This window comes from Callorhinchus milii, unplaced genomic scaffold, assembly GCF_018977255.1.
Source record: "Callorhinchus milii isolate IMCB2004 unplaced genomic scaffold, IMCB_Cmil_1.0 Scaffold3, whole genome shotgun sequence".
Taxonomy (NCBI): Eukaryota; Metazoa; Chordata; class Chondrichthyes; order Chimaeriformes; family Callorhinchidae; genus Callorhinchus; species Callorhinchus milii.
In genome coordinates, this window is record NW_024704744.1 from 70,079,026 (window position 1) to 70,103,557 (window position 24,532).

A 24,532-nucleotide genomic window follows, 5' to 3' on the forward strand; every position below is an offset into this window, starting at 1 on the left:
TGCTCAATTTTATTTGAGGGATTGTTGGCTCAATGACAAAAAATACAGTCATACCACTTCAGTTAATTTGACACTATTTGAAGAAAAAGTTTGTCCTGGTGACTTGGCCAACAATTTGATAAATTAATCATTCGCCCCCTTGTGGGGCTGTGAGCAAATTGGCTGCTGCACCTGTCCAGAAGTTGGTCAATGCCTCAATAGTCAGCAACCAGTGTAAATACGTTAGGACAGCCTCCTGCAGAGGAAGGTGCTATAATAAATTTAACACTATTGTAAAGTGTCCAATTTTTCTCATTTTCTCCCCATGCATATTGCATCTCTGTTCCTCATCTGACTCCTCTTTCTGGAGTGCAGTTTTATGGACACTGGTTGTTCTCCAGGATCCCACTTCAGTAGTTATTGTTCATGTCTGATCCTTGGCAATGCAGCTACTTAACTCGCTACTCAACTCCCCATCAGGTTGCTTCACATGAACATTACCAGTAGATGGTGCTGCACAGTAGAAATCCGGGCTAGTCTCAATTCTGAAATGCTAGGGATAATTTAGCCTCTCCCATGAAGTATCAGCTAAAACCAACAAACTCAGTTACAGTTTGGTCCACTTTATCATCAAAGCCGTCCTACCTTATAGGTGCAAGGACAAATGGAAGAGCACTCCATAAATTAAAGTTATTGCGAGTGGATCTTTTAACAGTCTAAATATCTCTTTCAACCCCTCCCGAACACTTCATACCAGTTGCACATAAATTTGCATTCCACAGGCAAATATCAGAACTAACACAAGGTTAAGGTTTTCAGAATTTTATTCTAAGCAGAAAACAAGTGAAGGATAGATACTTTATAGATATTTTCAGGATACTTGTCTTCAGCTTCTATGAATTTGGTCACACTTGCATTACAGTACTTCACAATCAGATTGGTTCCCCTACAACTGTTAAACAGTGTGAAGAGCAAATGGTTAACTAGATTGTTTTAAAAAGCTCACAGCTGAATTACCAATTTAGCATGTCCTAAACATTGTTTTGCAAACCAAGCCTACCTTTTCCCCCCCCAATTGCAAGCACGCTGTAATATATTTTAAACCAATGCAAGACTGGAATGGCTTCAATACGAGTAAACGTTGGTTTCCCCAGACATGTAAGAATAGGGAACTACTGTTCAAGGCATTAATTTAATTTAAGGAATGAATTGATTTCAAAAAAGGTGGTGCTGCATCAAGTGCTGTCCTCCACCTCTTTATAAGAGAAGGTAAATACAAAAGAAAAAGCATTGAGAAAACAAGGAAAAGTAAAATGACAAGAAAATCATTTAAAATACATCTGTAATTTTTACATATTAAAGAAGGTCTACTACCCAAGTGAAGGAAGAATATTTTAGTCTGAAATAGGTATGAGAGGAATTAAGAAGGGGTTCATGGCAATACGATGCAGTGTTTTGGGTAATTAACTGACACTTCTCTGCACATTTTATATGAGCCCTGCATTTTTGGAAACAAATATTTTGAGCTCTAATGGATATTTTTTGTAATCAGTGCAAGTGATTTTGCTATAATGGATATACAGTATTATAAATCATAACCTCATACTTAGTTAACTAGACCAACACTGCAAATACTATATTTTCAGTTTCATTGTGTTTGATAAATGGGCATGATCTTAATATGCCCAATCACAAGATTGATCTCAATTGCTGGTACCATTTTCAGGCTGACATTTATTTTGGATTTTAATCTAGTTTAACCAGTTCCTGCCTTACAGAATAATGCTAGAGATTTCCACCAATTTAAATGGATGCAGATAACAAGATTAGTGTTTTTTAGCTCAGTAATGGACAGATGGCTTTCTCAATTTCACTTTGCATGCGAAGGACAGAAGTCGACATTAAAAGTTTGCTCTGTGTGATCAACAGATTTAAAAACATATTGAAGTTTGATGATCAAACCAACTTCTTATTAAAAGTCTTTAGGAGACTCTCTCAATCATTCAACACCCCAGGAAAACGTATTCACCAATGTGAGATGGTTTTATGCAATGTGGCTTGGAGAAGGGGGAGTTTTATACACTGTAATGCTTGAAGAGTGATTTAGAACTTAAATATAGTATATTAGCTCAATCATTGATACATTTAGTGATGAGTATGGATATTTACAGATTGTTTCGCCCCCAGCCAATGCAGATCTTTAATTGTACAGTACAGTATTCCCTTTCTTATACACTCATCTTCAGTCTCATAATTTTCATGGTTTTGTGTAGTTGCTGTATTTTGACAGCGTAATTGCTTTTGCCTTTCTGAGAGCTATTTACAAGTCAGCCAGCTTGCAATGTGTATTTAAGTTGCAGGCTCATATAGAGGTAACCAGATATACTTATTAAATAAAAAAAACTACCAATCTGAAATAACATTTCAAAATGTCGATCAGCATCTGAAAGAGAAAAGTTAACATTTTGATTTTATCTTTCGTCAGAGCAGTAAAAGTTAGCACTAGAACAGTTGGGCTGGAAAAATGCATGTGTGGGATAGAGCACAGAAGTTTGGGTCACACTAAAGAAAAAAAACATTAAGAAGCAGTTAAGCATTGAAAACCATTGCCTAACTATACAGAGTCAGCAAATGGGTCATTAAAAGCTTGTGTAATGCTGGAAAGGTGTTTGAGAACTCAGTGTTAATATTTAAAATGACAGAAATATAATCAAGAGATAGAGGTGAATGAGAGTGGAAAGTCAGTTTCGTGCTCAGGAGATGAGAAAACAGATCATCCAAAATTAAAATAGATGTAAATGGCGAATACAAAACAGGGTAATTAGGCAGCAGCAATCACTGAGATGAAAAGAAAATCAGGGAAAGTGATCAGAGTGTTAAAAGTACAAGACAAGAGTCTGATAAAGTTAGTCAATCCCGAGGGTGGAAGAATTCAAGGTAAGGGCAGCTTTTTTCTCGTGCTTAACCATTCCCATTCAATTAGTATTGCTGAAAGTTTTCATCTGCGCAATATTTAGTCAAATAAATTGCAATGGCAACAACTCGCAACAAATTAGGAAGCCACAATCTCACAAATTTCTACATTACGATTCTTATCTCTAGTAGATTGCTGAAAAATTGATACTTGGTACACATTGTTGAGCACCTATCAGTTTGTGTTTGGATTTGTCACAGTCCAATATTGGAAACCGGTATCATGAAAACATAGAAATCTACATTGCAGAAGGAGGCCATTCGTCCCATGCAGTCTGCACCGGCTCAGTATTCATTGAAACTACAATTTGTTCAAGGAATGGAAAATCCGCCACATCTTTCTTGCAGGCTTAGGAAGCAGAGGGGCCTTGTACTGTAACAGAACTGAAATTTCAATCAAATTTGATTTATATCATTTGTAATTTACTTTGCAGAGCTTTAATGAAACAGCTCGATTCTGAAATGCCAGGACAACAATATTTTAGGACAGGATCAAATGGGCCGAAGAGCAATCTTCGCCCATTCCTCTCTAGTGATCTTGTGTTCTATGCTGACAGTAATGTGTTCTATTCAGTTCAACCTACATGATAAAAAAAAGCACAAATATTAAATTACAGGTACAAGTGATCTGCTCATTAAAATGTCACATATTTTATGTGAATTATTTGCTTTCATATAGTTCAGCAAATACCTTTGAAAATAATCATATGCAGTAAAGATTGGGGCTTTGGTCTTGTAATTACATTTGATACGCAGTGCTTCTTAGTGATGTTCCAGAAGCCACTTGGAAGAGAATTTAATTTTCAGTGAAAAATTCAAAAGTTAGGGCTAGCGAATTTTTAAAAATGTTTTATCCATAAACTTCTTTGAATGAATGACTGACACACTCATTGAAATATGTTAACCGACTTCTATAAGGGAGCCTGTGCCAATACAATCTATAGCAAGATGGTGCACAATCAAACTTCCTTTAAGATCAGTGTTATAGTGGTTGTTACAGAGAAGGGCACTACTATGGTAATGGCACTGGTTTTAAAACCAGGTTCAACACCTACCAGACACATTTATTATTCTGCTTGCATAAATATGAAAAAAATTAAGCTGAATGGATGTCGTAAATGTGCAGTTGGCATAATTCGTTTCAACACAAGTCTATTTCTATGAGTTTTGTTTATACTGAGAAACACAGTCAATTTGAGAGTAATTCTTCCCTGATGAAAGTTTTAACCGGTACCCATTCACGAATCTGACTGTGAAGGAGCTAGTTCCCAGCTGCTCCAGATATAGTTCACAAGTACATGCCATTGATGAGGTAGTCAGACTCCTCAGACGATATCGGACGAACTTTTTTGAGCTTTTGTCTCACTAGTCGTAGTCTGCAACCCACCATTAACAAGAGCAAGGCAGTGATAGCCAGTCCCAGAGCCAGCGGCAACACAGCACCTACAAAGGAAAACAAATAATGTACAATGACTTACTGCACTTGAAACCCCAACTTGATATAGCTTTTATTGATTTCAGCCACTTCAAACCATAACAGCTCACCTTTCCCCCCCTCCCCCTCTTTCTGTTACCAGAAAAGTTATCTTCTGTTATCATTACAATCATCACCCAACACACACTTTGCCTCTCTCTGGTGTGTTGCCTGTTCTGGACTATTAAACCTCTTCTCCCCAGTTTTGTTTCAACGCACCCCACCTTTTGTTGCACAACCCCCCTTTTGTTTAATGCCACTATCACATCTTTAACCCATCAACTAACACATCCTCTCCTTTGTCGTCCTTGTCCTGCTTCCCCCTCTTAACTTGTCCTTAAAAACCTCTCCCTCCCAACATGCCCCAGTTCTGACGAAGGATCGTGGACCCGAAACGTTAACTCACTTTCCTTTCTCCGTAGATGCTGCCTGACCTGCTGACCTGCTGAGTTTTCCCAGCTCTCTGTTTTTGTTTCAGATTCCAGCATCTGCAGTATTTTGTTGATATAGCTTTGTCTTTTTTCATCTTGGTTGAGGAGGATTTATCAGTGCAAGTATCACAAGAGGGAGATTCCTGGCCAACAACTTCCTCCCCCAGTTACAACTGGTTATTCCTTTCATGGTTGTTTGTGAGCCATTACTGGGCACAAATTAGCTGCCATGTTTGCAAACAAAAGTCACTCCACTTTCAGTAAATCCTGTGAAGTGCTTTAAGTCCTCCCAATACGAAAAGCGCTATATCAAATGCAAGTATTATTAGGATTATTGTAATTTTCCCAAGGTGAAAGTTATGATGTTTATTTTCCAAATAACTAATAGAATTTTAAAAAATATGGCTGCTTAGTTTTAACACTGGTTTTAAAATGTACTGACAAATAAAATCAGTCTTGAAAGCACAAGAAGTAGCCATTTCCCTTCACTCTTGTGTGCAGTTTGGCCGTCCCTTTCACCTACAAATAAACAGGAAAATCAATCCCTCTTTCTGAACCTTTGCATGTTATTTCTTGTACTTCAACCTAAATAATCAATTAATCCAGTGCATGGCACTGAAAAGCATGCTTCAGCAGTAAGAACCATTACATTTGTTCATTTTTCAATTGGGTCTCACATAGCACTGCACAAAATGAAAAAAGTAGGTGAGTGATCTCTCCCAGTGCCACTTTGAAGCTGGCCACAAAGTGGGCCATGAGAGAAGCTTCTTAGATCTTCCTCAATAGGAAGATCACGATAGATCTTCCTCAAATCCTCCCTCCCTGTGCTCAGGATTTGCACAGTGAAGCACAGAAGTAGTGCAGTGTGGGGATATCTATGCCTTACCCTCTCTGTAAGAGATAATGTCGAGACAAATAGCAATTACTGACCTGACTCAGGCACAGGATGGCCACCTCCCACCTGGTTAATTTTGGATATTATTTCATGTTCACTTGTCTCAACTGAACTCGTCTCTGGAGAATCTTCACCTGGACAAACAATGAAAAGTCACTCAGCAGATACTACTTCCCCATAGGTTTCCCCCTCCCCCCAGTCAGATATGTGGAGCACTTTGAGACATTCTCCCAACATGAAAGGTGCTGTATGGATGATGCTATTTTAGAGATATGGTGCTTATTCTAGCCCAGTAGCACACAATAATGGCTTTGAAGTAATAAATAATAATCCTTGCATTAGATATAGCGCCTTATCATGTCGTTGAGACGTCTCAAAGCACTTCACAGGCACACAACAAAATGATGCGACTGTGTGTATGTCAATACATTGCCACCTGCTGGAATATTTTAAAAAATACAGATATGGATCAACTCCAATAGCAGGTAGAACTGTAGTTTCTGGACCAGGAGCTCACAGGTTCAAATCTCAATCTGTGCTGAATTTCCTAAATCTCAGCACGGGGAGGCTAAACTGTCCTTGCCCGTCCTAGGGTGAGGGAGGGAAAAACCAGCCACGGTTCGCGCTCCTGAACCCTCCACTGGGACAGTAAGAGGCACGTGTGTGGCAACCGTATAGAGAGAAGTCAGACTCTACAGTCGCATGGGCTGTTGGCACTCACTGTCATAAACAACAGTCACTTGGAAAGGGTGCTGGATGGTAACCATCACCTATACAACTGCAAAAGTCTCAGCTTCATTCCCTTACGCCCTCACCTCAATGAATTTCGAGCCAGTTCTAATGAAAAGTCATCGACCTGAAACGTTAACTCATTTTCCTCTCTCCAAAGATGCTGCCTGACCTACTAAGTGTTCCTAGCAACTTCTATTTTTATTACCTATAGAACTGTACCCCACCAAGAGGAGACTGGGAAAGATTTGGAAATGTCATGTGGGGCTTGGCTGTGCACAACTTGGCTGCCTCACTGACCTTTCAAGCTTTTTGAGACACTGACAATGTGATAAGGCTCTTTATCAAAGATGAGGATTATTATTATTATTATTAAAACTACAGTACCAATCTTTCCCAAACATTGCGGTAGAATACTGTACACTTCTCAGAGGAAGTGACCTTTGTTGCCTTTCCAGCCACTGCAGATGAAATGGTTTACGGTTTTCAGTATGAGAGCTGGTCTTCACATTGACCTACAGCAACAGGGTCAGCTAGTGATCTGCAAGATATCTAGGTCCAGTGGATTTAATGAAATTCCAGACTGCTATTGAGTTAGTATAATCGCACTGTTAAAACAAATAGAGCTCTCATGAATCGTTCAGAAATGCAATCTGCTGAACAAACTGTTCGCAGGTCTGCTTCTGGTTTCTGATATTTTAAAAGACAGTGTAAAAGTTACATGGACACAATAAAGAATCTAAGTCTCAGTGGGAAATAAACAGAATAGAATTTTGTGGAATAAATGTGAATAGAACAAGGATTAAAGTTTTGATATGCTCCCTCTCCCTATCTGAGGCAACCGCATGCTGATGCTCAGTCACTTACAAGCTGCCCATCAGTTCTGACAAGCAAAACATTGATCTATCTTTCTCCTTTCAAATACTGATCAAGGTGCTGTGCATATGCTGTGTTTGTGTAGAAAAATCAGGGAACGTTACAACAGTTTGTTCATCCTCCCTTTGTGTTCTTAGTGAAGGGGTGGTCAGGGGGAGAGGGCATTGAATGGAGAGGGCACAGAATGTTCCTCACCAGCAGGTCCAGGTAATGTGAGGTAGTGAGGAGCAAGATCGTGGAAGACTTTAAAGGTGAAATGAGGGGAAAATTAAAGGATTATTATTATTTTAATAAATTTCAATGCAGGGTTCTCAGGCCCATTACATGCCTGTTACTCTGGTAATTTCAGTCTTCTGACAACAATGAACAGGTAAGAAAGAAACTTGTATTTGCAATTTCAGAAAGGTTAGTTTATTGAGCTGATTTACATTCAATTGTCAAGTCACTAATTTGGCTCTACATGAGACTGCTGCTATCAGTCTCTTGCTCTATCATTCTCACTGCTTGAAAGGGGATAATGTCATTTTATTTTTTCAGACCTCGCTAATTTCATATTTTTAAATCATAATTACATTATAACTGTGAATTTTGTTGGAACTAAATGAGAAAAATTCCTGCAGTTTTATAGATTATTACTGGCAGTAATTGTGCTCCCCTCCTTGTTAATGAGCAGTTTGTTGTAATGGTGATCTCATTAGTGATGGAAACTGGCACGGGTCCAGACCAGACAGAAAAAACTCCCGAAGATCTCAGTATATGCAAAATGTTATATAGAATTATACAGTGCTTTGAGGCGTCCTCCTGATGTGAAAGACGCTATATAAATTATATTGTAAATTGTATTGTATCTGTAACAGTACAACATGGAAAGATGCCATTCAGCCCAAACAGTCCATGTTTGTGTTTGTCTTCCATATAAGCCTCCACCCCATCCAATCCCCTCTCCTGTAAAATGTTACATTTTTGCTTGTGTCTATTCTGAAAGGAGCAAATCTTTAAGACCTGATTAACAGGGCTTTCGGCATCACGAGTGAAAAGCTGCCCATCATGATTGCACAGAATCAAGGGGAAAATGAAGTTCTCATTTGACATTCAGTTGCTTGCATTCTGTATCCAGATTTTTAATGTGAAAATTAAAAGGAGATGAATGGTTGATTCCTAAACCACCTGACTGTAGAAGCTAAGGAGGCCAATGTGACCTAGGAATGGTGAAGACCTTCCAAAGTTTTCAAATCAGCCCAGTCCATCACTGAACAAATCTGAAATTATGTTAGTGCAGTGCCCAAGGTTCTGCCTTACTGAGCTGAGTGAAACATCATATGCTGTTAATTGCTTCTTTGGCTCCCGAAAAGCAAGCGCGTGAGGGTGAGCAAAAGTGGATAAAATTGAACAGAAACTGGTATGAAGTATGAAAGGTAACCACCCCTACCCCACGTTTTCTTTCATGACCCAAACATTAGTCGTGACGTTCCTTTTATTGCATGAAAAGAAAGCAGTCTCTCTCCTCCAACCCCTCCCTGAGTCCCCTGTCCTGCAAGTAGCACAGGTGGTGCTTTGAATCAAGATAGACTGCATTTCATTATTGCAGGAGAAACTTGGGCGAACATTGCACATTGGCATATCCCGGTTTGATGGCCAAGCACTGCAGGCAGCGGAGATGGCCATGTGCCACCTGGCAAGATATAGTGCAGTGGTTAAAGGAAAAACAATGCTGAGCAGAGCTGAACTATGTGGACTGTAGGGAATGGCCACAGTACTGGAGTTGAGGGAAAAGAACTGATGCAACAGCACAGCAAAAGGCCCAGAAAAACCATCCTGTGGCATCAATGTATGACATCCATGTATATTCTCCTTATATTTTGCATTTCATTAAAAACACTTAATATGATCACAATGGTTCAAGAATAATTTATGATGGGGGTGGTTTTCCACATTCCGAGATGCTACCCCACATGAAGGGCACTATATAAATGCAAGATTTGTCAGATCTATCATATCTTTAAAAGGATCATGTGAAGTCTCCTTAGAATACAATACAAATTTACACTTAATAGGGTGCCTTTCATGTCGGGAGGACTTCCCAAGTGCTGGCGTGGAACCTGAATTGGGGGTGGGAGCCTAGGAGGGTAGGGAGGGGGAAAAATGACACGGTCACAATCAAAGAGATAGGTTGTTCCTACAGTTTATCCGGATTCACCAGTGCAGCACGTGAAGAATGCTGCACAACAAACAATGAACCATGATATGAACATAAGCACTCCACCTGATAAATTTGACCAGTGCACTCACATCTTTGTAACCTACTAGCCCATTAACAGATCATAATTTTTGGCTATCTCACTTACCAAGCTAAAGGTTTCCAGATTAGAAACACATCCATTTTATAAAGGCCAAGTATGCCTTCATCTGAAACAAATTGCTTGCAGCATTAAGGTTGCTTTTCAGAGTCAGAACCTGCAACTGAAGCTCTTTCAGTCAGAACCAGGCCAATACCAATTTGGTGTATAAATACATGGATGAATACGGAGATAACAATCTGAATTTCTGGCTAGAAATCCAAAACCTGAATTTAAACCAAACTCTTAATTCAGTTTAGTCAACATTCGCTAATGAAAATTCCTGCAGCGACAGATATAAATCCTGTGGGCAATTTCCACTCATGTTGTCGACAGAGATTGGTAGCAGGTTTGCTCCCCTCTGATAACAAATGAGACCGATAAGGTGCATCCAGACTGGAGATAGAAACTGAGCAGCATTATGCAAATCACTGCAGAAACTGGAATAAAATACTGTGAAATGTCCTTCACAATAAAGAACTGATTTTGAAGTCTGATTTGCATTACCAATCTGTTAACGGTCTCAGCTGGCTTTTGCAATTCATTATCAGCATGTACCCATCTGTGTATGAAGAAAACATCCATTTCTGAATATATTATTTCCTAACCATTTTTTTCTCCATCTCTCGGAGGTATTGGGATTCTTTTTTCTTTCTATTTCTGTCTTTCAGACTCCCTCCGATAACTCACCTAATTGTCCACCATTCATGTGAATTTTGACAGCAATGAATATTGACATGTTGTACAGAGAATTACAGTGAAGCCCAATCCAATCCACAGAGTGGGTCTTTGGATAGTAATCAGGAGCAGGAACCCTAGCTGATTTCTTCTTCCCTAAAAATGGGTGCTGAAGTCAACAATTGCTCTCAAGATCACACACAATCAGTTAGCTCAACACAGGAACCCATAGGACAGCATGGCCCAGTCCTGTCCACTGTACCCATTTTTCAATATTTAAACTGTACATTTCTGACTTGGTGTCCTTCACTTCTTTGGCTGCTTATGAGACACTGTTGTGTAAAAATTGGTTCCCGCATTCGCCTACAGAATACACAGTGTCTCCACTTTACAGTAAATCCTGTGAAGCGCTTTGCACCCAACATTATATCAAATGCAGTGGATTATTATTAATTTAACAAAGATATATGGTTACTCTATACCACTTGTCGTAGACAAACCTGGAAATAACCCATTGTCAGGTTTCCCTCCTTCTGCAACAGGCGACTGTGTCTCGCTGGTGCCATGTGGCTGGAGGGGTCTTGGTTCCTCCATTGAAACCTTGTGTACGTTTTCAACTGATGACCAAATTGCATCATTTTGGTTCAACCCCGTTGTCCTCGACTGTGTTGTGCTGCCGCTGAGAGTTGTGTGGGTAACAGATTTGCGACCTGTATTAACTTTAGCAAAAAAAAAAGTGCAGTGTGTATACATGCATCGCAACGTCTTTTGCTTAGTTACTCAGGTTCATAAATTTAAAGTGTAAATTGTTTGACCCTTCTCCCCACCACACTGTACTTACAGCTTTGGCAGAAAGCTTCATCAGATTCATCAGAGCACTGGGCAGTTCCATCACAGGCCAAGATGATGTCAATGCAGCAACCATCATCACAGATGAACTGGTACCTTGTGCATATACCGGTACAATCTGCAGAAGCAGCAAGAAGCTGCGTTACCAGGAAAGTGAGGACAATCATTCCCCAAACAACCTGAATGTCACACAGTAATCCGCAATCAAAACAAGAGTGAATTAGATGATTGCCAATATAATTGTTCCTCATCAATCATTCCCCCATGAGAAGAATCAGCCTCATTGCTCTCCTCCATACAACACTGAGGGTGGGGGCTGATCCCTCAGGTCGTGGTGACCAATACTCTAGGTGAAGTCTGACCAGTGGCCTGCACAAGTTGAGCATGATCTGGGGATTCTGAGCTCATTTGATTTGGCAGTGTAGCACAGCAGCTCTGGCTTGTTTCATAATCTTCACATGCTGAGTGACGAGCTAACTAACATTCCTAGATCTCTTTCAACTTCAAGATCCTCACTTGTCTTCAAATCCCTCCACTCCTCTGCAACCCCCTACCTCTCTGACCTCCTCTCTCCTCACAACAGTGCCCATTGCCTTTGCTCCACCAGGTCTGGCCTCCTCCTTGTCCCCTGAGTCCTCCACTCCACCATCGGCGGCCGTGCCTTCAGCCACTATGCTCCGAGGTTCTGGAACTCCCTTCCTCACTCCCTTCGCCTCGCCCCCTGTCTTCCTATTTTCAGGTCTCGGCTGAAGACCTTTCTTTTCGACCGCGCCTTTGGTCACCTTCCTCCCCCTCCCTCTGGCTCGGCCCCGGGATCCGTTACTGTGAAGCGCTCTGAGACTCCGTCCGGCGTGGAGGGCGCTATATAAATCCAAGTTGTTGTTTTTGTTCTCTCTTGGCACTCTATTCATGGAGTGCATGACCCTTCTAATTTATTTCCTATGTGCAATGCTGTACATTTCTCTGCTATTATTTATTTGTATCATGTTGTAATGTAGATTCAGTCTTTAACTTGTGTAGTTAACTACATACAGTATTAGCCAACCCAGTGCCAGTCTGGTCGGGAAAAGTGATGAGTGCAGCAGGCATCTGTCTGGAAGCGTTGAAATTTGAGCCAACCTCCGCATAGTTGAGAAGCTGGTTTTGCCTTTCAGCATTCAGCCTGGCATTTTGCTGGCAGTTTTCTCAGCTCAGCAAAACCTAGCCAGTCTGACCTTGCAAGACAAGGATCAGCATCCCTAAAGCCAACCATCCCTGGTTCCGATTCCTCATCAATTCCATCGTTCTGCCTCCTGTGAAACTAAGTGTCTTGCACAGCTGACAGCACTTTGCAAGCGAGCTCCCTGGGGCTCAATTAAGTTTTAAACTACAGAATAAAGTGGGAGAAGTCGTAAGTAAATATTTCTCTCTCTACAGACACTGAATTGATATCGCTGCATTTACTTTACACTTCATCTTCGTTAGGCTGGAGGATGATGATGATGATAGTAATATTAATAATAATAATCCTTGCATTTGGTATAGCACCTTACCAGGCTTTCGAAACATCTCAAAGCGCTTCAAGGAATATACTGTAAAGTGAATTGACTGTATATTTTGTGGGCGAAACACAGCAGCCAATTGCGCACAGCAGTGTTCCACAAATAATCGTGAATTGAATTTATTTTAAGGGATTATTACCCTCAGAAAAGAAATCAGCCAATTGACTAACAACCAGGTTCCTGCTAGGTAAACAGAGGCTTGTGGAGTAAGGAAACGTGCATAACATTTCACCCTGCCCAGGAATCGATCCGAGGTCCTCTCCCTTGGGAGGCGAGTGCTCTAACCAATACGCTAAAGGACTCCACTTTGTTGAATCTTGTCTTGGAGTCCTGTAGCTCAGTGGTTAGAGCACTCGCTTTGCAAGTGAGAAACCTGAGTTCAATTCCAGTCAGGGCGAAACCTTGGGCAAGTTTCCTTACTCCACACGCCTAATAATAATCCCTCCAAAACCAAAAACAATAATTAAAATTGGTCATTTTCAATCTACGACTGTTTGTGAGACATTGCTGTGCGCAACTGGGCTGCCGCGTTCGCCCACAAATATAGTCAATTCACTTTACAGTGTGTTCTGTGAAGCGCTTTGGGACGTCCTCCCGATGTGAAAAGCGCTATATCAAATGCAAGGATTATTATTATTATTATTATTGCAAGATCAGACTGGCCAGGTTTTGCTGAGTTTTGCTCAAAGATACTTTTGAAAGATGGATATTTTGTGTATTATAAGGAGCCCATAATACGGCATAAAACAGAGCAAAGAAGCCTTTTAGCAGTGGAAATATGTACAATGGAATCTTTCACTGCATTGTTGGAGGCATCGTCTTTCAGATGAATATTAAACCAAGGTTCGACCTTCCTGTTTGGAGAGACATTAAGGATCTCTTGACACAGTCTTATAGCAGATTTTGTACTGTGTCCAGAGATTGGAGTGGAGCAGGAAGGAATGGAATGTACATCGTGTACTACAGTACTGAGGTTTTCACTTTAGATCACAGTTGGGAACTGACCTGTTGTTTGATGTTTCTGAGGCACCACAGTGACAGTGATGTTGTCAGAGCTCTTTTGGCCCACCGTGTCAGTGACTGACAACTGGACCACATATACACCTTCTCGCAAATTGGTCAGCTTGAGCATTCCAGGCTGTGGAGACTGCAAAACAGTGAACACAAGAATTTGTTTTATTAACAAAAATAAATAGTGCACACAAGAAACAAAGGGATACAATTGTGGGGGGAGGGTAGATACTGAAAAATGTAGGATTCACAACAGTTTACATATAATATTGAATCCTGTCAGTAGCTGGATCATCCTGACCAGTGGAAAATCCACACTGGATTTCCAAAACGACATCCAGCATTGCAAGCCGCCTTGGTTCAATATTTCACAGAAGTATTGTCCTGCTGCTGAGTAACAGCAAATACCAGAAGTGTTTGATTACATGAGTACAACAATGAACAGTAAACGCGGTAATATCATACTGCGCAGGACATGACATAATGTGAAACCTTTATGCCATTCTTGCCTGTCACTGTACAGAACAAAAATAATCGTTGCATTTGGTACAATACTTCATCATGTTATTAAGATGTCTCAAAGCGCTTCACAAGATTTTTATTGCAAAATGTACTGACTGTATTTGTAAACGGATGTGGCAACCAGTATGCCCACAGCAATATCCTATAAACAGCCATTAAGTGAGTGACCAATTTTATCTGGAGAATTGTTGGTCAGGACACCTCATCCTTCTTTTCTAATAGTGCCAGAATCACAACCACGGTCTCCTTTGTTCCACCTCGCCCTGCTCACTTTCTTTCAACTCATTTCTTCAGCCCTTCTACCTTTATTTTAAGTTTGTTTCATGTTATTTCCCACTTTGCCTCATATCTTTGATTGTCAATAATAAACAGCCAACATAATATCTCACAGTTCAATGGAAAAGTTCAGTAAAACTTAGCTGATAGCTTTGGACGAACAAAGATCATCTGACTGGAGCTGCCTATGAGTTTTATGCCCACAATATACACTTGTAAAATATGCTGTGCATTATTTTGCAGCATCTTTTAAGTGAAGCGCATCATTGTATCGCAAATCAAATAAACAAAAGCATTTAGTCAGAGAGAGAAAGAGAGGGGGGAAGGAGAAGGGAGGGGACGAGAGGGAGAGAGAGATGGAAGGAAGGAAGGAAGGAAGGAAGGAAGGAAGGAGTAAGACACATAGGAACATCTGTCAGGAAATGCAAAGACGTGTGTGACAGATCAAGATTATCCCCCCCTTGTTTATCAAACAGATGTCTTTTCTTTCTTTTTTATGTCAAAACAAACTTTCTGAATTGCAAAGTCCTTTGGTGTTACAAAAGTCACTGAGTTACATGTAGTGAGCTACATGTAACTCACCAACTCATTAATAATGCAAATAAATTAAGTTACATAGAGTTACTTGTAGTGATTTGATATTGCACAGAAACAGGCCATTCAGCCCAAATAATCCATATTGGTGTTCATATTCCACAGGTGCCCCTCATCTACTATTACCATTTCCTATACCTCTCCCTTCCCTTCTTTTTCTCATGTATGCATCAAGTTTCCTCTTATTTTGCGATTCTCTTCATTATTCACCCACAAAATATACAGTCAATTCACTTTACAGTATAATCCTGTGAAGCGCTTTTGAGACGTCTCAACGATGTGATCAGGGACTATATCAAATGCAAGGATTATTATTATATTCACCACCCGCTTTCCGGTTTCAAGTCACCTGTGAATGTAAAACTGAACCTCCTATACCTGAATCCAAAGCCTCCATGCACAAAGTGGACAGTGGCGGTCTTACTATGGATCCCTGCTGAACACCACTTTTTTACTACTTGACAGTCTGACAAACTGCATTTTATGCCTATTCTATTTTCCAGCCATGTCTCAATCCATTCTGCTACCTCTTCCTTTCACTGAACATGGCCTTATTTTAGTATCTATTTTAGATAAGATACATTACCAGTTAAGAATATTCAATTTGATATCGGACTATATTATTAACTCTTTTTCACACTCATGTAAATCAATACATTTATATCTTGTTCAAAGCTTCTGGTCTGTGTGATAATATCAACCTTTGGTAGAGGGCTTAGTGAAACAGAGTGCAAACACACAAAACATAACAATCAAACAATCAGTATTAGGAGACCTCAGCAATCCTTCACATTAATTAATTGGTTGTTCACCTCACGGCTCTTTGTGGGACCTTGCAGGTGATAAAGGGCTGCCAAGTTTGCCTACAAACTTCCCTTGACAGCAATTACTTGTGAAACGCTTTGAAATAATAATAATATATAATAATAATAATCCTTGCATTTGATATAGCGCTTTTCACGTCAGGAGGACGTCCCAAAGCGCTTCACAGAACACACTGTAAAGTGAATTGACTGTATATTTGTGGGCGAACGCGGCAGCCAATTGCGCACAGCAATGTCCCACAAACAGTCGTAGATTGAAAATGACCAATTTATTATTGTTTTTGGATTTGGAGGGATTATTATTAGGCGTGTGGAGTAAGGAAACTTGCCCAAGGTTTCGCCCTGTCTGGAATTGAACTCAGGTTTCTCACTTGCAAAGCGAAATATTGTTGTTGATTCATTCAAACACAAATATGACAACCAAACTACATTGAGATAGGAAGCGTTTGATTTCTGTGTGAAGGGTGTTGCTTGTCGAATGTCCTATCTAGTATGGACAGCTTTTCAACACTATTTGTTGACTGAACCAGTGACTCATTCGGCCTTCACTACTTATTCAAACACAAAGCAGCTGCTCAAGTATTACACAATAATGTACAGAGTTTGCTACCAGCCTAAAGAAGGGCCCAGTGAAATTAGGAAATTTTGTTACTTTCCATTTGGATACAAAATTCTAGTAAAAGACAGTTCTTTTGGATCATAGGAATAGATTCCGCTTTACAGCATATTATAATTATATACAGAAATAATCAATTCCACAGAACACATTACCACCAACAGAATTCTTTTCAGGTCAAAATCATAGAAATGACTCCAGAAATAGGCCATTCAACCTGACAAGTTTGCATTGGTGCTATTCTCCATGTGAGTCACATAATCTAACTCCAATTTCCCGATTGCTATCCATACCCTTTAGGATTCTTTGTGGCTGGGAATTTTGCTTTCCACCTACACTCTGCCTAAGGAAAATTTTACACACCAGCTGGTAAAGAAACATCCTCTTTAATTTTTTTGTGATTGTCTTGAATTTACGCCATCTTGTTGCTGGTTTGCCGACCATTGGAAAGAATCTATTACTAGATATATCTGTTATATCACAGTGGATTTGGAGTTGAACTTCGATGCTGAGTTGGCTCCAAGGTGACATGTTTGGCAATCGAATGTCAGAATCGAGCCCACCTTCTGTGGCAGTCTCGGTAGTCCAGTTTGTGAGCCAGGAACTGCTGTCGATGGTTGCACAGTCAGTCTGGCCCAATGGCAGGTCTTGGAAGAGCAGCCAGGTCACTGGGGCAGGGACTCTTCTCACACAGTTCTTGTTAAACCTGCGAACCAAAGCCTTAACAAATAGGGTGGTTCTAGCTGGACAAGCAGTGGGAAAGTTTGCCAGACAGTGCTTTCAATGGCAAGCTATGCATTTTTAGCTGCGTAAACTCCAAAAGCACTCCAAAGCACACTCTAGGGTCCCTAAACCTTGGCACTAGACAATCTGCGTCTCTAACATCCCAACCCCACCCACACCCCAGAATTAGGTAAGCAGGAAGCATATCATGAGGGAGAGAATCCGCGTTCCGTTCCACTAAATATCTCTGGAATTTCTATGTCAGGTGGGATGCATGGAAATCTATTTGATTTGGAATATCCTTAAGCATAATAATGGGTTTCCAAAGTGTCAGTCACCTGGCTGACCAAAGAAAAAAAGTGTGTTGCATACATACTCGCAATGCGCAACAAATGTCCCTGATGTCACGTCCTACATGCTGTGCATATAGGCTGATATAATTTCCTTTGAGCTATAAACATGCCAGTACTAAACGAGGGTCGACCTGAGGTTATTTTATAACCGCATCATACAAGTAACATGTTTGAATCATTGGAATGCAGGTCACTGGACCTGCTGAGCATTAGAGTTAGTTGATTCTAAGCCAGAACATAGTAGTAATGAGTTGTTATAATACATATTGCACCTTAAAAAGGAAACAGATACTTCTGATTCTGTACTCCAGGTACACTTCAGTTACAAGTTAAGCATCAACAAGAACCACTGATCCACAATCTGGACACTTTCCCCATCCCATCATCAGAAGGAAGCTTAACAAAGGAAGCAATGGGGGAGATTGGGAAAGGTTGAAAGGAAATGTACATGGAACCAAATACCTTCAGATCTACAGAAGGATCCCCTTGTAACAAAGTCCATTCGTAGCGTACTATTCCATGATCATCGACGCTGCCTCTTCCATCCAGTATCGCCCAGTCAGTGGGCAGCAAAAGCATCACATCCTGGCCTGCATTGCTCTGTGGAGGGTCATCTTTCCCTACAGACAGTAAAGTGGAAAACACAGGGATATAATGAAATGAGAATTATATACTTTGATGAAAAATTTAAAAATTATGGTGATTTCATAAATGCAAAGCAATGTGATGCTACATCTCTGTATAATACTTGTAGAGCACCTTACATAGCACCTTATTTCGTCATCAAGATATCTTAATTTGCTTCACAAGATTCACAGTGTGGTGATTGTGTATTTGTAGGCAAACGTGGCAGCAAAGTTGTTCACAGCAATGTCTTGAAGTGAATGCACAATTTTATTTGGGGGAGTGGAGAATGACCAAGACACCAGGAGAAATGCCCTCCTGTTTTCAAATAGTGCCATGGGTTCTTTAACATCCAGCTGAACAGGCAGATGGGACCTTAGTTTAAGCGTGTTATCTGAAGAAAGGCATCCCCCATCAATGCAGCACAGCCCTGGGCCTGCATTACTGCATTGGAGTGACAGCCTAGACTGCGAGTTCAAAATTCCGACATGGGGCTTGAACCTCTAATATGCTGACTCGGAGGCGATAGTACTATCAATTGAGCCAGGCTGGCACCTTAAAAACACTTACGAAACTCACGATGTAGGTTGCAAGAAACATTTGCTTAGCCTGACCTTCAATTCAGGTCTAAAAGCCTTCAATTCATTTACATAGTGTGGTTAGCAATATCTTATTTAGTCACCTTATCACTGTAGCTTATTAACCAAGAATTCTGATACTCTGATTTTGAAAAATGAAGGTTAAAACTAAGATACAACAACAACAACTTGTATTTATATAACACCCTTCATGCAGGGTAGCATCTCAATGCGGTTTGTGATGGTATGAATATGCATATGGGATTGGAGAAAAGGCAGAGGAATGCAATTTAAAGATTGGGAAGTTAACACCTGCAGATACAATAGACTGGACAGCTTCCACCTGAGCTTAAACTCTCTGCAATTCCATAATAGCATTGAGAAATGAGACACTGAGCAAAATGCTCTTGGCAGTCAGCAAACATCTTGTTTACTTGCTGTTGACCAAAGCACTTGTCTCACCAACATCAATTGTAAAATGAAAATGATACCATGAAATGTTTACAAAGCTGGAAAGTCATGTCATGTTTTAAAAAATAATTTTACCACCAGCAAACCCAAGAAAATAGCTTAATTGGGAAACTTTTGAAGCAATCTTTGCAACTAGATCCCAGCAATGGCAAAGGTAGTCAGATCAAAGTTTCTCTTCAGCCCAGGACAGATTATAACCACGCTGAATCTGAGCATCCAGAAATCAGATTTGATGATTATGGATTTGTAAATGTGGCAGACACTTGGCCGACCAACAAAAGGTGGAAAAATACACCAACGCAGACTTGATGGACTGAAGGGTGTATTTCTGTTCATCCTTACAGACACTATTGACTAACTTCAATCACATTGCATTGCATTGCCTACTGCTTTACTGAGCTGCCATAGATTCAGAATCCCTCAACAATAAAATTAGAAATTAAATTTTTCAATTATTTTTGTAATTTGGGGAAAATATTTTCTCTGTGCAGTTTGCTTGGCAACAGAAATGTTAGCAAAGAAAGACCTTGCATTTTCTTCAATGCTTTGTCCTATTGAAACATCTCAAAGTGCTTCACATGTAATTACTGTCAAGTGAAAGGTCTGCTTTCATAAGTATAATGTCATGGAATCCTGAAAAGAAGGCACATGGGACTTTGGTTTAATGTCACAGTGAGTTGGTAAATTAAAGAATATGCATAGTTGTAAAGGGCATCAGTTTATATGTCACATGTGATGAATAAAGATTACACCTATAATAGGTAATTTATTTCTCTTATGAAACAGCAGCAACTTGCATTTATTTGGCGCCTTTCAGGCGGGGTAGAGTCTCAGAGAGCTACTCCAAGTGAAGGGTACTATATAAATGCAAATTGTTATTTGTCTGCATACAAAGCCACCAGGTTCAACACTATTCCACCACCACCCCAGTGTTGGTCTGGCTCAGTTGGTAGTGCTCTCACTTCAGAGTCAGAAAGTCATGGGTTCAAGCCCCAGGTCAGCACTCTGAACTCATCGTCCAGGCTGACACTCCGGTGCTGTCCTGGGGCAGTGTTGTGCTGTTGGGAGGTGCTATCCTTTGGTTGAGATATTAAACTGAAGCCATATTTGCTTGGTCGAGCGGATCTTAAGGATCCCAAGGTACGATTCTTTACGAAAACACCCCCAGCCAACATTGCCCAGATAAAATTGGTTTGTGGCTGTTTGTGGGACATTGCTGTGCACAAATTTGGCAGAAGTCGCCAAAAGCATAGTCAAAGACCAAAGACAAAGAACTTAGGTGGGATTTGAAAACCAAGAGGGTAATACTGAGGGATTTGGAGAGCGAGCTCCAGGGGTGGGGACAAAGAGGCTGAATGCTTGTTCGCTAGTGTTGGGGTGTAAGGGGGCTTGAAGCAAGCAAAGTAGAGTGAGTGCCCAGGGGAGTAGAGTTGTTGGGCATTACAGAGATATTTGAAGGACTGATGGGAGGAAGGGAACCTGTGCAAAGGATGGGGGTAACAGTCTCAATACTCAAAGTGAATATCTCTTAATTCGCAATCGATCCTCTAAACTCAAGCATCAGCAGAAAGTTCCTCCCTTTGAATCACAAAAGGATATCTATTTAAGATTAGGCGTTATCTTTACCACTGCAAAATAAAAGCTCCCAACTACCAGAGATAAGACGCCTTGGGAGGACAGATAGTGATAACAGGTACCATATTTTTTTTAAAAAAACGCCACTGAAAGAGGGCCAATTTATTTCCCCAATAATCACACGGGGCAACGTCTTGGGTGGGGGGGGGGGGGGGGGAGGGCTTGAATCTTACACCCGCGTCTTGAATACATATCTCATGCAAATGACCAGAGAAAATACGAAAGGAAAAGGGGGGGGAATGGTGGGGGGGGATGGTGTTGGGGGGGGGATGGTGTTGGGGGGGGGATGGTGTTGGGGTGGGGGGGATGGTGCTGGTGGGTGGTGGGGGGTGGTGCCGGGGTGGGGGTGGGGGGGGATGGGGGGGATGGTGGGGGATGGTGGGGGATGGTGGGGGATGGTGTGGGGGATGGGGGGGATGGGGGGGATGGTGGGGCTGGGGTGGGGGGGATGGTGCGGGGGGGGGGGGGGGGGGGATGGGGGGGGGGGGGGGGGGGGGGGTGGGGGGGGGGGGGGGGGGTGGGGGGGGGGGGGGGGGGGGGGGGGGGGGGGGGGGGGGGGGGGGGGGGGGGGGGGGGGGGGGGGGGGGGGGGGTGGGGGGGGGGGGGGGGGGGGGGGGGGGGGGGGGGGGGGGGATGTGGGGGGGGGGGGGTGGGGATGATGGGGGGGGATGGTGCCGGGGGTGGGGGGGGATGGGGGGGGGGGGATGATGGGGGGGGGATGGTGGGGGGGGGGGATGGTGCGGGGTGGTGGGGGATGGTGGGGGGATGGTGGGGATGGTGGGGGATGGTGGGGGATGGTGGGGGATGGTGGGGGGATGGTGGGGGATGGTGGGGGATGGTGGGGGGGATGGTGCCGGTTGCAACTCCAGAATATATCAGCGTTAGAGCGGGAGTTGGTGCGAGTCGAGAGCTCTCTCTTACGGGTGAAGTGGGAGTCGTTCCTCTCTCCCTCCTCCTCCTCCTCCCCCCGGTGCCGGTCCCGGTCCCGGGGGCCGCCCTGGGTACCGTTCACAGTCCTGGTGAAGCTGCTGTAGCCGCGGTGGAGGGAGAACTGACAGACGTTGCGGTTCCTGTAGGTGCAGTCGAAGAGATAGCAGTGGAGGGCGGACCGCCCCGACCCCGACCCCGACCCCGGGCCCGAGCCCAGGCCCGACCCCGACCCCCGGCCCGGCCCTGACCCCCGGCCCGGCCCCGGCCCCTCCGGCCCCGGCTCCGGCTCCACCACGGCCACGGTGCAGTGCGGGCTGGCGCAGCAGGCGTGCAGGCACCGGCTCCAGCTGGAGACGGCGGGCGGGGCGCTCAGGAAGCGGGCCCCGGCGCTCAGAGAGTCCCTGGTCCGGATGATGTAGTCCTGCATCAGCCCGTAGCCGCGGACGCAGCTGTCGGCCGGGGCGGGGCCGGGGCCGAGGCCGAGGCCTGGGCCTGACCGGGGCCCTGGGCCTCCTCCACCGCTCCCCGCAGCTGTTTGCGGAACTCCTCCAACAGCTCCTCCACCCCCGACAGCTGCGAGCGCAGCTCCGACAGCTGAGGGGAGGCTCCCGCAGCCAAACCCAGGCCCAGGCCCAGCCACAGCCACGGCCACAGCCACAGCACAGCCGCCGGGGCCCCGCACCGTGTGAGCGGGGACATCAGGTTGCACAGCTCGGGTGGGATGGAGGGATGCGGGGGATACAGGGATGGGGGGGGATACAGGGATGGGGGGGTACAGGGATGGAGGGGATATAGGGATGGAGGGGATACAGGGATGGGGGGGATGCAGGGATGGAGGGGATGCAGGGATGGGGGATACAGGGATGCAGGGATGGAGGGGATGCAGGGATGGGGGGATGCAGGGATGGGGGGGGATACAGGGATGGAGGGGATGCAGGGATGGGGGGATACAGGGATGGGGGGGATGCAGGGATGGGGGGATACAGGGATGGGGGGGGATACAGGGATGGAGGGATGGATGGAAGCTGCGGCCCAGGTACAAAGCGAGCTGGAAGCTCTCACCTGCTCATCCCTCCCTCCCTCCCTCCCTCAGGCACAGGAAGCAAAGCCAGGACCAAGCTGATCAATAATTAATCCACTCACACACACACACTCACACACACACACTGTGAGAGGAATGACAATTCGGTTAAAAATCTGCCCCCCTTCCCCTCCTCACTCCACCCTACCTCCTCCCTCCCTCCCTCCCCAGCAAAGCTCAGGGACATCCACCTCAGCCTGTGATCTGTCTCGGAAATGAAGCAGGAAAAAAAAGGGGGAGCAGGAGAGGCAGACACGGCGAGATCACATGGACAGCCCGGGCGGGGAAGGTGGGGGCAACTTGTAGAGTGGGGGAATGGGATTAGAAGACGTCTCGGTTGTCCACATCAGGGATTCGTGGAGTCCCGGAGCGTAATGGTTGGTTCGCGCGCTCAACTCGCAAGCGAGAGGACCCCGGCTTCGGTTCCCAGGCAGGGAGAAACCTTCGGCGAGTTTCCTTACTGCCAGGGCTTCTGTTTATCGAGCAGTAAGTAGAAACAGGTTGTTAAGTCAGTCGGCGGATCGTTTTCCGGGAATGGTGAAAACCTCCAAAAGAAAATGCGGTCACTCAATTCACGACTGTTTGTGGCACACTGCTGTGCGCAATGGGCTGCCGCAAATCACCACAAAATACACAGTAAAATACACTTTACGCTGTATTCTGTGAAGCGCTTTGAGACATCGCAACAATATGATAAGGTGCTATATCAAGTGCAATTGTTATTATATATACTGGGATCCCACAGTCCACGTTGGCACTACAGTGCAGTGCTGGGCAGAGCGTTGGTTTATTAGAGGTGCCGTGCTTCAAATTTTAGGTTAAACTGAGGTCCCGCTGCTTGTTAAGGTCGACATTAAAGATCCCGTCATACTATTTAAAAAGAGAAGGGCGTTTCTCCTGGTGCCCTGGCCAACAATTTCCCCTGAATAAAAATTAGTGATTCACTTCATGGCTGTTTGTGGGACGTCGCTGTATGCAACTTGGCTGCAGCATTCGCCTACAAAATACACAGCGCTCCCAACTTGAAAGGTGCTACATCAAATGCAAGAATTATTGCATATTATTGGCAGTGTACATACTCCAACAATAGCTTGCATGTACAACAGCTTTTAGGTAAAAAATGTTTCAAAAGCTTTACAAAATTTAAAGAGATTTACTCTATGTATCTTTTCAGACTGCACAGATTTTGACAAAAATGGTTAGCTTCAGTCTTAACTTCAAAGCTAATTTTCTGTAGTTCTTAAAAGAAGTTTCAGAACAACGGCTTCAAAATTGAGAATTTGCCAAAATCTGGATGCTCTGAAATAAAACCATAGAAATTTACACCACAGAAGAAAGCCATTCAAGAGCAATCCTTTTCAGTCCCATTTATCTGTTGTTTCCCCGTACTCCTGTAGTTTGCTTGAAATGCTAAAAAAAATCTACACCCATAATTTGGGAAACTTCCCCCATAATTTGCTCAGAAACTCCCTTCTTTTTTTAAATAGTGCCATGGGATATTCAGTGTTCATCTGAACAAGCAGGAAAGGCTTT

General features: G+C 43.2%; 1 protein-coding gene across 1 annotated transcript; it reads right to left on the reverse strand.

The window, feature by feature from the left end:
- Positions 1 to 785: 785 nt before the first annotated feature.
- On the reverse strand, positions 786 to 22,557 carry lrp11 (low density lipoprotein receptor-related protein 11; the record flags this gene model as incomplete). The annotated part of the gene is given in 9 exon segments (XM_042333130.1): positions 786 to 3,532; positions 4,340 to 4,395; positions 5,788 to 5,886; positions 10,872 to 11,090; positions 11,213 to 11,338; positions 13,767 to 13,908; positions 18,143 to 18,300; positions 21,910 to 22,381; positions 22,384 to 22,557. Coding segments are annotated over 9 exon segments (1,497 nt in total), but the record flags the coding sequence as incomplete, so codon positions are not given.
- Between the last annotated feature and the right edge of the window lie 1,975 nt (positions 22,558 to 24,532).